Raw genomic sequence first — 13,578 nt, 5'->3', positions numbered from 1 at the left:
AAACTATTGTTTTGTGACAAAAGACGAACGACCCGACTTTGTTATCGAAACAATTTTCTGAAGACATATTTGAATAACAGAAGGGGGCAAACGAGCAGCGGGAACACCGAGGTTCATAAGAACATACAGTTATATTTCTTTTGTTTATAGTAAAGAATAGAGAGGCAATAATTTATCAGAAGTGTAGTATGTAAGTCATAAAAATATTATCTGAAGATAAAGATAGGTTTTGTGATTGTCTCTGATGACGCCCGTAAACTCGTTAGCGCAGAAAAAACTACCCTATGATATGCCGTTATACATCACCTACCTTCCAATCTAAGCCCCATTAAAATCGGTCCAACCGTTTCGAAGATTACCCGAAACAAATGATGAACAGACATAGAGTCAGAGAGAAATTTAAAAAAAGAAAAAATGCGGACGAATTTATAACCTTCTTTTTGCATTCTGCTAAAAATTGATTTTCGTAATAAGCAAAATAATCAAATACATTGTGTTTACGAAATATGAATATTACTTTTGATATTATATACATACACTCCATTTATATCTTTATAATATCTTCATACTTATTTCTATGAATACATAAACTCTTAAATCTATGATATAAAATAAAATTAAAAAAAAAAACGAATAATAACTAAAATATGTTAATAAAAGGAGTCCCTTTAGGCAAGGTCCCGAAGATACTGGCAGCGTTCCCCCTCTGTACAGCTAAACTAATTCTTTGACCGAGGTAGCTGCCAGCTCTTCGGTCCCCTGTGATGTCGATTAATTTTTTGGAAATGTCCTTAAAGTCTTAAAGCGCTACACACTCCATTTTGTACATAAATATTTTAATTTAAAATACGTTGTGTATAAAATAAAATTGTAAATATTAAGTTTTGTTTGAATGTTGAAAGTTTTGAAATGAGTTTGTTTTTAATTTTAATAATCCAATTAAATATTTTTACGTTCGCATCTCGGAGTCGTAACATTTATAATTTTATTTTAAAAATATTATTCCTATTCCTCATTTATTCATAAACTTCAATTATGTAGAAGAAACATTTAAACGAAACATTCTGCTATTTTTACCAATGGAAAATTAAAACGAGTAAAAGATTAATTTAATATTAATTTTAAACAGTTGCGCCTAACCCAGTTTTAACGTCATAATGATGATTTTAAGCAACTAGCTGTGCCCGACTTCACTCCCGTGGAATTCTGTCTTTGGGTAACATTTTATTTATATAGGCTACTTATTTTGCTAACACTTATAATACAGAACATCAAAACATATTAAACTCATAAAACATTCACATAAACCTCAATTATTCTAATACTTTCTCAAACTTTAATTCCTAATTCCCTCTTGTTCTAAATTTCCAACCGCCTTTTCAATCCCTTACAACATTTTTTCGCGTTAAAAAGTAACCTATGTCCTTTCCTAGGCTCTAAAATATATGTGTACCAAATTTCATTTAAATCGGTTCCGTAGTTTTGGCGTGAAAGAAGCCCAGACAGAGTTATTTTCGCATTTATAATATTAGCAAGGATTAACTTTTCATAACACAACACAGAATTTTAATAAAAAAATATATGTTTATTTTCTATAATACAAACACTGCAAATTATTCATATACAGATTTAAGAGATTTAAAATCAGAACGATCGTTTGAAAATTCATAAAAATACTTAAATTTTTACAAAATATTTTACGGAAATAGCTTAACGTTGTTAAGTGTCATCGTCTCTGTTAACTGCAGAGCGCTTATTTGGCAATTCATAGAGTTTTCTGATAGAAATAAACAAGCAATTTATATATCAGTAAGCATAATAAATGTTTAGTGCTTTAAACTGTATTTTATTAATGTATACCAGCAATAAAAACTTGATATCATCATCCTTCCCTTATCGCTATTGAGGGTCGGGACAGTATGTACTACTCCATACACCTCCAACAGCCGTCATATCTGAACCCACCGCCTTACGCATATCCACTCACTATATCTATTCTTTCTTTGGTCTTCCTCTATCTTTGTATCCATAATCAATCTCATTACTTTAAGTAATCAAAAAATTGTTTTCACTCTGCCAGCTAGCGAAGAATTTTCTTCTATATATATATATAAAAGAAAGTCGTGTTAGTTAAACTATTTATAACTCAAGAACGACTTTACCGATATGGTTGAAAATTGGTGAGGAGGTAGCTTAGAACCAGGAGACGGATACTATTTATTCCTTTTTTTTCGAATAAATGCCTTGAAGAGATGCTTTTTATTTACCTTATCTATATATTAAGTTTTTTATATATCCTCGTGGACAGAGTCGCGGGCGACAGCTAGTTTCGTATAAAAAGCATCCGTTTAATTTCACGGCATATTTATTCAAGTCAGTCAACTGTGGGAATGGAAATTTTATCCAATAAAAAACTTATATTAATATGTAAATAACTGATGAAACGAGTAATTGGTTTTTAGAATTTATTGGAAAATAAGAAAAATTAAACTTTTTAAAGAATTGTTTATGGTATCTCATTGAGTGCTGTCTTCATTGTCTATGTCTTTACTATTTGAAAGATTACCATAAACATCACTAAAAATAGAAGGACGTGCTTAAAGTGTAGGGTAGTTAGAAAACTTTAAATGAAAGACATACAACGTTTTCTCGAAACTTCCTGCCTCGCATAGCAGCGTTGTGGAATGGTCTGTCCTCGGCGGTATGTTTTACTTATCGAATCATACTTAAAAAAATATTTTAACGTGTAAGTTGTCACAAATAATTTTAAATATTCGAAGTGTAAAATCATGCTATGAATCCCGATTCTTTAGAACATTATACTAAACAAATAATTTACTACCAACCTAACACAAAAACTTATTTGCAGCGCCGTCTAACCCAGAAGTACAGCATCGCAGTGGGTGTCCCTACTTTAGTGATCCGCGGCAGACCGGTGAGGGACGCGTTATTGAACGACCCAGGGGGTGAGAGATTCCCTTGGCCTGCACCGCCACTGACGGACGTCCTCCGAGGAGTGCAACTCCAGGGTGAGACGGGGAGCAAGCTGTTTGAAGAGTTACCAGGGGATACTGTCAGAGTGTTCTACTTTGCCGCGCATTGGGTAAGCTTTGTAAACATGTTATCTAGTATTTAATTTGGTACGTCTAGAACTAGGGTACTCTACTCGATGTGCCTCGAATACTAAACTTAGCTAAAGCTGTATCGACCAATTTATAATTTAAAAGTAATCGAATCAATGCTTTCTGTTTGTATGTCAAACTTTAAAACCACTTTTTGTCGACAACAGATGTAGTAGGTTTTGCTAAATAACTTTAGTTAGAATTAGTTCCAAAACAACTTTAGATATGATTTCTTAAGATAGTACAAAAAACCACATTATGATTTTACAAAGAAATTAATGTAGGTATGTCCCTCTTTATTTAACTTTAGTGACAATTGAATTGTTAATCAACGAATATTAAATTAATTCCATTTTATTTGCAGTGCCCACCATGTCGTACATTTGCACCGAGTCTATGCAACGCACTAGCGGCGGTGCGCAAGCGCAGAGCGAAGTATGCCAACACGCAACTCATACTGGTATCCAGTGATAGGTGAGCAATAATAGATCCTTCTAATATTATAAATGCGAAAATTTAGATGGATGTATTGGTAGAAGGTATTTCCAGAATGGCTGTACCGATCTCCCTAAATGACATAGATGTAGAACATAGTCTGAAAGAATACATAGGTTACTTATTACCTTTATTTCTTCATTCCACGCGAACGCTGTGGCAAGCAACACCTAGTATATTACGAATGCGAATGTTTCGATGGATGGATGGGTGTTTATAAGAAGGTATCTCCAGGATCTCGCTTAAATTTGATATAGATGAAGATCATAGTCTGGAAGAACACATAGGCTACTGTTTATTTTAATTTGTCCCGGTCGGAGTCGCGGTCTAAATTAGTATTATATTTAAAATTTAATTATTTTTTTTCTTGTTCAACCGAAGTCCAGTATCGTCAAATTTCTTGTAGTGTAATGGTATAGTCTTTTCGTGTTATTTAAATAGAATAAAAATATATCTTTGTCATAAGAATATGATTATGATAAAAGCAGAAGCTGCATAATAATATCAACATCGACCAAATGTTCCCCAACTTTCAGAAACAAATTCGATTTGTTTGCGCTTTCAAGCGAATAATGAAATTTATGTCGAGAGTCTGCTCTGGTTCTAAACAAAACAGATGTTTATTTCATCTGCTTTTGATTTGTATATTTTTAAATATGGAAAACAGTAAAAAAATATGATTAAGAAAAAAAATGTTTTTTTTTTTTAATTTTATGACCTGGTAACATAGACTTTTAGGTCATTTATAACAAATGAAAGTCAATAAGTAATTCCTACTACAAATTATTGTTTTAAAAAATTATGTTAAATCATTATTTCTTAAATAACTTTACTTTAAATATCTTTATTTCTAAACTTTTCAAACATAATTCTAAGAAAAATTACAAAACCACGCCCCAAATAACAATTACAATGAGGGTTGGCGTAATATGAAACTGCAGAGGAAACAAGTCAGAAGAACAAGCGAAAATAGACCTTATCCTTATGACCTTAAAGGAAAAAGTAGAATCATCTAAATCCACGACATGCTTACATCAAGTTGATATCGCTGTAGAATAGGGTTGCCAAAATTAAAACCGGAATAAAGATGCAACATCATATTTTAAAAATCTTACGGACAGAACTTTCATAATAGTTATGTCACCTAATGATAGATCATAGCTTATTTAGCATCTAAATACATAACAAATATATCATCATTGTCTACGAGTCATTCTCGTTGTGGTCATCCACAGACTACTCAATAATAACGAGTAATAAAAAACCATCGACAAAGAGTCCTGCATCAATATTTAATTATACATAAGGAATATCCACAATAATACCGGAAGTCTGGTCACTGCAACGCACACGAGTCTGTTTACGGAGAGCCATCAAAAGCGAAGTGTGAAGCTTTGACGAGCGGCCACTTCTCGTTTGTCTGTGAAAACTAGCTCCCATGTATTTGTCTCCCTCAACGTTACGCCAGCTTACAGACTGACCCTCATAACACCCTTTCCAATTTTACGACTTTCTGAATTACTTTCCTATCAATGTGAGAATCAAAGATACTACTCTGTATATATAGTTATAATATAATGAAAAAGTCGCTTAAAAATGATCGTCACTTGTTCGTATGAAAGTAAATATTTAACTTAGTAGTTTTTGTAATAAATAGCTTTTGAATAATGTTCTAGCTCTAGCATAAATTCAGTTTAATAGGTAAAACTAGAATTGTAATATCCAATATCTTCCCGTACCCGTCCCCGGAGTCACGTCCAAACTAAAGGAATAATCCCTCGGGCCTTGCACATCCAATAACGGCACTAGTAAGGTTCCAACAATCGATTATTTGAAGCCAGCAAACAAAGGCACTACTAATGTCCCGCCTGGCTGAATATCATACGATTAAACAGTTATTGCTTACAAGGGAATTAAAAAAAAACTAACACTACGATCACAATACCCTTTAAGTGTTAACAAATAAAATCAGATGGCCGAATAAATTTTGACCAACATAAAAAAAAATAGAAAAAGTTTTGTTCTCAGCCAAAAACATTTAAATCGAGGATCATCCCCATAACCTAGAAGTCAACAATTTAGTTAAAAATTGTTGTTTTTCTTTAGAAAATTTATTCAAGACATTAATTAAAAATAATTACAGACGTACATTTTTTAAATCATCAAAAAGTAGCGGCCATTAAGTCAATAACAGCATTCAGTGAACGCGTCCGTTAAAAAGCGCGGGAAGTCAGCGTCAAACATGGCGTCGCGGTGGCTGACTTGGCCCTTTAATTTGGTCTGCGTCGTTATCGCCTTAATTTAATTGCTCGCATTGCACACCCCTTCGCAATTCAAAAACTTTCTTTTAAAACCTACTTCTTTGTCGGCAAGCCTTCCTTTTAATACAATCTTTTTTATCATTACCACGAAAATTATTCGTATTTTAATTCTTATTTAAAAATACCTAAATATCTTCTAAAATCAGGATTAAATTACTTGTGTTTTTTTAAGCTTATTTTCTTTTTGTACGCTATTATTCTTGTTATTTCTCATTATCTATTCCCCCCCCGCACACACACACACACACTCCCACACACACACACTTACACATACTGCATAAATTACCACCTACTTAAAACTTAGCTTAAGAGAACTATCACTAGAGGCAAAGTCCTAAGAAACTATAAAATTTTGTGGATCAATAACGATTTTTTTTTATTTATATCACTAGCTAGTGAACGCATTTCCTATGAGTAAATTATTTACATTATTTCCATTAAATTCATGAAATATTTACTACATAGTCTTACTAATATTATAAATGCGATTGCTTTAAAGTTATCTCGAGAACGGCTTTATGGATCTCCCTGTATGGCATAGTTGTAGAGCATAGTCTGGAAGAACACTTAGGCTAACTAATTAAGTTTTTTTCCACTACGCGCGGACGTAGCCGCAGGCGACAGCTAGTCTGTAATAAAAAATAAATACACAAAAGAGAATTGATGTAAATTTTAATGAATTCACCACCGATAAGTTGGAAACGGGTGAATGCACTCAGAAATCAGGGGATAGCCAACTAAGTTGGAACAGTTTGGGCAATTCGTTACCATAAATGTCTCGGTGGCTCGAGGGTGCGGTGATTCTCTATTCATAGATATCCTCAACGTATTTCTATGTAAATATACTACAACGTTACTGAAGAAAAACCCACGATCTATTGACACTAAAAAAAGAAAAAAAACCTTTTTTTTTGTTAAAACAGCAAAAAACATTAGTTTATCTATACTTGGTATTTTAGTCATGTTAAATATGCTGGAAAGATTAAAAAAAATTAAAAAAAAAAACGTTTTTGTTTTGTTTTTTTTTTTTTATAAAGATGAACCAATATCTGTACACAATACCAATGATATAAAATGAAAAAAGCGCCGTAATTAAAAAAAAAGTTAACAATACAACTTTTGCTTACAAATGTTAATCAATACAAATACCCTCCCTCCCACTTCAAGGGTTCCCCCCAAAAGGGAGGGTCTTGTAATACGCCTACATCTTTATTTGAGAATTTTCCACCTTCCCCCCCTCAAGCAGTTTCAAACCAAGTTCATTAATATTAATACATCAGAGAAAAATATTACATCTCCATTCTTTGTATTGATTTTCTTACAAAATATAAGGAATAAGCTTTAATATTATAAATAACGCTTATTCTCGAGAGCGTCGGTGGCTCAGGCTCACTTGACTTGTAATCTGCAGCTCCTGGGTTCGAATACCGCCATGTATTTTTCGATTAACATATGTACATTTATCCGACGTTCTTACGAACATCGCCACGCAACCTGTAAAAAAATTCAAAGATATGTGTGAACAACCTGAGCCAGAGTGGTTACGCCTAAGTTAGGGTAGACTCCGAGCGTCTCAATGGAGATGTATAGTGAAGAGAATATGATGATATTAATTCTCCAATGACTTGATAAGTTTTCAGCTTGGCCTGATTCTCTAATCATTTAAAATTTTAATTATATCCATCATATCCACTCAAAAATGAGTCGTAAAGAAATGAATGAGGAAATTTGTCACAAAAGCCATCTTATAATTACTTTATTTATCATTAAACTACAAGTAAAATTATAATAACATGACATATAGATAATTGAATTTTGTTACTAAATTACATGGCATTGTTCGGGACGCAGACAAAGGATCGCGTTACGTAGGGCTGTCAAATATAAATAAACATGACGCGAATTGAGGGCGAGAGAAAAATGACGACCAGTGACAGTTACCAGCCCTATACTCCTTAATAAATGAAAAAAAAAAACAATGTCAACACTCAATCCTTATCGAACGAACACCAACCACGATGATATTAAAAAAGTATACTAACAGCTAAAACAAACGCAATCGCAATTCCTGTCTATTGGCATCTGATCAATTAACATTAGGGGTGTCATTGTGCGATGCCCACTTCTATAAAAACATCATTGTCAACTCGAAGATCTGACAACCCTATTTGCATACGAAGGTATCGCATTGTTTGACAGGATTGTATAACTTATCTATAATTAATCTAGCAACATATTTTGTCCAGGGTTACCGCAGCCGAAAGAATGCTTTTAGCATAACTTGAGATTTATAGTACTACCTTTAGACATTATTAGTTAGAATCCTTTGTCGCGAATGGCGCGCTTTCATTACAAAGTCAAGTGTAAAAAAGACTAGTAAGGGGACATAAACGTCGATATTTTAGTCAGACTAGTTGCGCCAGTACACCGACAAATTGTCGGATTTTCTTCCAAACACTACTTAAATTGCTGAATAATTTTTTGGACTTTTGTAGTTTCAGGTAGAAAATTTTAAGCACAATTGATAGACAAAGATTCGCATAAGCCAAATAGAAATCATTAAGGCAATATTCTGGGCTTCTTCACGTCACTCTTTAGTCATAATTTTAGCGCTCTAAACGTATTTTTATCTACTAGATATCAAGCGATTATTATTTCCAATCCAATCCAAAACAGACTGAGTTTAAATGTGTCTGAGTTTTACGGTCGCAATTACAAAAATTACATTTTAAATGTAAACATTTGAGCGCGCGTTTTGCTTAATGCATGCACGCACACGGGAAAAACGAAGCTATTACGTTACATTTAAAAACACGTCGCATCATAATCACTGTTAGCTCTACCGGAAGACGATGATTTTAAAAACATTTTATATCAAAATAAATATAAAAAATTGCAGTTAATTCATGCGTACATAAATATAAAAACATAAAAAGAACGTATTTACACGATTTAAATATTGCAATGCCTCAATTTTATGAGGTACTAGCAGTAGCGACTTCGTCTGTTAGTAGTTTCGGAGCCTATTCAATGCAAACGGACAAACAAATCTTTTCTCTTTATAATATGAGTATAGACTAGCTCTTAAACTATAATATCGACAATATTGTTAGCTCTTAGGCTATAAAAATAATTGCATATCGAAATCCCTTGTAATTTCAATCAGATATTGTATACTCTTAACCTAGCCTATGCAAATGTTTAAAAAGTAAAAGTAAAATGCTGTTTTTATCAAGTACTTTGATGCAGTTTTGTATAAGACGCAATCAAATAGCTTATAATATCTTTATAATATTACAATGCGAATGTTTGGAGGCATGAATGGATGTTTGTTACATGGTATCGCTGAAATTTGACACGATGTAGATCTTAGCCTGGAAGAACACTGAGGCTACTAATTAAGTTATACAGCCAGTCTAAATATAAAGCCATATAATACATTCGTATATGGGCTTAAAGTGTTATTCAATTTAAATGGTGTTAATTAAATGTCATCGCATCCATCACGTCTGCTCGTTTGGGATTCATTATATTTTTGGAATTAATATTAACGTAGGACGAAGTGACAGCTTTGTGTCGTTCGTTATTTACGATCATTGATATAAATAATTGTCTCTTATGTTGTAGCAATTAAATCCAGTGAGAATTACAGTAAAATAAAAATAAAATGAGTCACACGTTTGTGAAGCACACATGATTTTTTTCTATAATTACACGAATTATTATCTTGTTGTTCGATATATTCCTACTGTAACTTTTAGTTATTTAAGTAATTAGATATTTAAGGATAAAACTTAGGTTAGTTTTCTAGTAAGAAACCACATAGCTACGACAAAATTCCAATTGGTCAATTTGGCACGTCGGGAACCTTAGTACTCGTCTACCCGACGTGCCAACTCAAGCATAGGGTACTATATTTTTAACTATCTCTATATCTTTTTATTTAAATATGATAAATAAAAATAAATGAATACAATTCAACGTTCAGTTGGGGATTGTACGCGGTTGTTTTACGAATACTCGCCTGTGTCAGCCCTATTTACCCTAACCATTAGCCAGACAGGGAGGGGGACACCTGTCGCGACAGTCGTCTACTGACGTCACGTAGTATAAAAATATAAGGTCTATTCACACATAGGATAAAAATAACCAATTTCTAGAGTAGCTACGACCGAAAGCAATGAATTTGTCTATGACAATTCCATAGTCTTAAAAACGATACGCACCATACAATTAAATTTATCACAATTAATGAAGTACAATAATTATTATATAAATATTACTACATACTGACTAAGGCCTTGTCCTAACTTGGATAGTCTCCGACCCTCTCAGTGTGGACTTAAGGAGTTGAATAAAAAGAACTGACTGTCGCCCGATACTCCGTTCGCGCGGAATTAAAATAAAAACATAATAAGTAGCCTATGCGATCTTCCAGACTATGTTCTTAATGTATAGCAAACTTCATCGAGATCCGTTCATTCGTTCTGGAGATACCTTCAAATAAACATGCATCCATCTAAACATTCGCATTTATAATATTAGTAAGAGTAAGAAGTAATATAGAAAGCTTATCTATCTTTGCTACTCTATCAATAGCGGCCATTAATCAAACAATTGCATCCTCATTAGAACGAACAAATCATATCTCTACAACACATACATTAATATAAAAACCTTATTCCTTTGTAATAAAATTCAAATCTAAACAACAATATAAATGTCGGCAACTTTATCAAGTGCTCTACACATTCTAAACATCCGTTGATGATGCGAGAGCTCTAACATCAAAGTCAAATAATGCGTATATCTGATCGAATGCAGTCTGAATGACCCCTTAGGCGCGCAAATATAGTTAAATAAATAGTGTATATGTCGACGTACAACGACAACATCCTCTCTATGGCACGGTCAGCTGTAAGAGAACTCTTTAGAGTTAAGCTTACCAGTACATCACCTGCACCTTAATGTATTTATTCCTTTAATTTTTTTTATATAAATTTAAATATTACGTTACATAATACAAACCAATAGCCTAATGGTTAAGGTTACGGATATCCGATCTCGAGGTCGGGGGTTCGAATCCCGCCATTCGACTATTGTAAACCATATCCTAGCACAAGCCTAGTTGGAATGGTAAAAGAAATATTAGTAAAATTTACAAAAAAAAACTGCTAATATTTAAAAAAAAACTGCAACTATTTTCCTAAGAAAGTCATCATGTACACCGAATCAAGAAGTATCTGAAATAAATTCAAAGATATGTGTAAAGTCAACCAACCCGTACTTGGTCAGCGTGGTTGACTATGGCCTAGTCACCCGTAACTTAGGGTAGGCTCCAAGCCCCTCAGTGGGGACGTATAGTGAGCTGATGTTGATGACACCGAATCGAAGAATAATTTAAGGAATCTACAGGACTATTCTGTATTGGTATGATACGGCGTTTAAAAAAAAGACAAAGTTTTTTATGATAGTTCTTAGTGGTAATATAGGACGCTATTATACGAATTGCAGCGAAATTAACAAAGATATGTACATTTTCGTGTGACTTAAGTAATTTAGCACCAAAACTGTTAAACGGATTTAAACATTTTATTTTAAATATAATAATAAAATGTTCATGTCAGCACAAACGTTCGTTAGGCAAGTTTTATCAAAGAGAACGCCTATTCAAGTCTTTAATCAGTCCACGAGAGTCGAATCAAAAGATTAATTTGAACTTTTTCTATTAATTTAGTTCGTCGAAATATCAGTAATGACTTTTCGGTTAAACTTTTAAACGAATCATTTATTTAAAAAACTAACTGTCGCCCGCGACTACGTCCGCGTGGATATATATTAAAAAAAACTTAATGAGTATAGCCCACCCATCCATCCATCCACATCACATGCATTTAAACATTTGCATTTATAATATTAGTAAGTTAAATAAAAAGCAAGCAGCAAGCTCTTCAAGGCATAAATTTAAAAAAATGAATAAATAGTATCCTATGTCCTATGTCCACCAATTATTAGCGATATCGATAAAGCCCTTTTTTGAGTTATAAATAGTGTAACTAACACGACTATCTTATATATATATATATATATATATATATATATATATACATTTTTTAATATTTGTAAAATATTAAAAAATGTAAAAGCTAAAATTAACAGAATACCGCGTTACTTATTCTAAATAATCAGAAATAAACTTCCAAATTTATCGCTTCAATAAAGATTTCTAATAAAAACGGCACCCGGTTAATACCGTGCAGGGTTACCCGGGTCGCCCGGATTGTCTGGATTACCCGGATGACGATAAAACGTCCCCCCTCCCGCCCCTACAATTTACGACCTCATTCACCCGGCTCCCTGCGTACAGATGTTTATCGCACATTACAATATCAAACAAACGGTGTTAGATTAAACAGTAAATAATATTGAGAACTAGCTATCGCACGCGACTCCGAATGTGGTATTAAAAAATCTTAATAAGTAGCCTATGTCTTCTATAGGACTATGTTCTTCATATATGTTTGTCAGCGACATCTATACAGTCGTTCTGGAGATATCTTCTAAGATCTGTCTTTCCATCCATTAAAATATTCGCATTTATATTACTTTTGACGTAATTAAATCCAAAAGTTTTATAACTTTTGATTAAGTCTATTATGCCTTCAAAGTATATCGCGAACTTCCTTTTAAGCTTCCGTAATTTGCCTTGACATCAAAAGTTAGAGGAATATAAAACTGAAAAAAAATGTTATCTAGGCATCCAGAATTGAAAAGGTTTTTTGGTTATTAGGTAAAATTTAAATTACTGCACTGTTTATTCCAAATAATACATTATTACAAAATGCCCACTTGAATAAAAACGCGTTTAAGTTTTTTTTTACATTTGAAAACCCTTAAATATGGAACTGGCTGTTAAGTTTAAATAATACTGCGACAGAATCCATTGTACAAACACTTTAATTTTCCTTTGTCTTGTTATAGCAGGTATAGAAAAAAAAACATTGCACATTTTTTAAATCCGAGAACACAATAGACAAAGGCTATCTACGGAGAAAGGTCTTACATGTGTAAACATATACATTTCTCTTTGTCCTGCAACTGGTCGCAATTTACATCAAAGAAACTTAAAATAGTAAATTATAACAAAATCTAGTCAAAATCTATATATTTTATTTTACTAACCAAACATATTTTTAAGTTAAAAAATTCACAATAAATATCTCGATATATGTAACAAGATAAACGAAAAAAAAAATAATTTCTATCTGAAAATCCGTACAATAAATTTCTATTTGCCGACGTAAATATAATGCTGGCAACATAAAACTCGCTTTTCCCAACGCCACTTTACTTTTATGAGCTGCAGTTAATGGTCCGCGGTGGAATGATGGCGGGAAAATATAACACCCTCTAGCATATTTACCGCCCAAACTGACAGCACTCTGTGTTGCCAGTCATATTTATTACGTAGTAACTGGCAAAGGCGAATTGGAAAATTATTGTTATTTAATAACTATTGAATGAAGTTATGCTACTGGCTGTTCCTAGTTAGAAGGCCTAAAGAGTTGCAGATATTTACCAATTTTCATGTTGTCCTAGTACGAAGGGGAATAGGAAAATAATAATTCGAAATCGGTGGT

At 33.0% G+C, this 13,578-nt stretch overlaps 1 protein-coding gene across 1 annotated transcript in view; it reads left to right on the top strand.

Annotated features, from left to right (window-relative positions):
- LOC106117863 (nucleoredoxin) overlaps window positions 1-13,578 on the top strand; it is a 34,364-nt gene that overhangs the window by 17,854 nt on the left and 2,932 nt on the right. Inside the window, exons 2-3 of the mRNA XM_013312348.1 lie at window positions 2,870-3,103; window positions 3,487-3,596. Of these exons, the coding sequence (XP_013167802.1) occupies window positions 2,870-3,103; window positions 3,487-3,596 (344 nt within the window). The remainder of the gene's footprint in view (window positions 1-2,869; window positions 3,104-3,486; window positions 3,597-13,578) is intronic.

The sequence above is a fragment of the Papilio xuthus genome, unplaced genomic scaffold (genome assembly GCF_000836235.2).
Source record: "Papilio xuthus unplaced genomic scaffold, Pxut_1.1 DF827679.1, whole genome shotgun sequence".
In the NCBI taxonomy this organism is placed as follows: Eukaryota; Metazoa; Arthropoda; class Insecta; order Lepidoptera; family Papilionidae; genus Papilio; species Papilio xuthus.
This window is presented reverse-complemented; position numbering and strand designations above follow the sequence as displayed.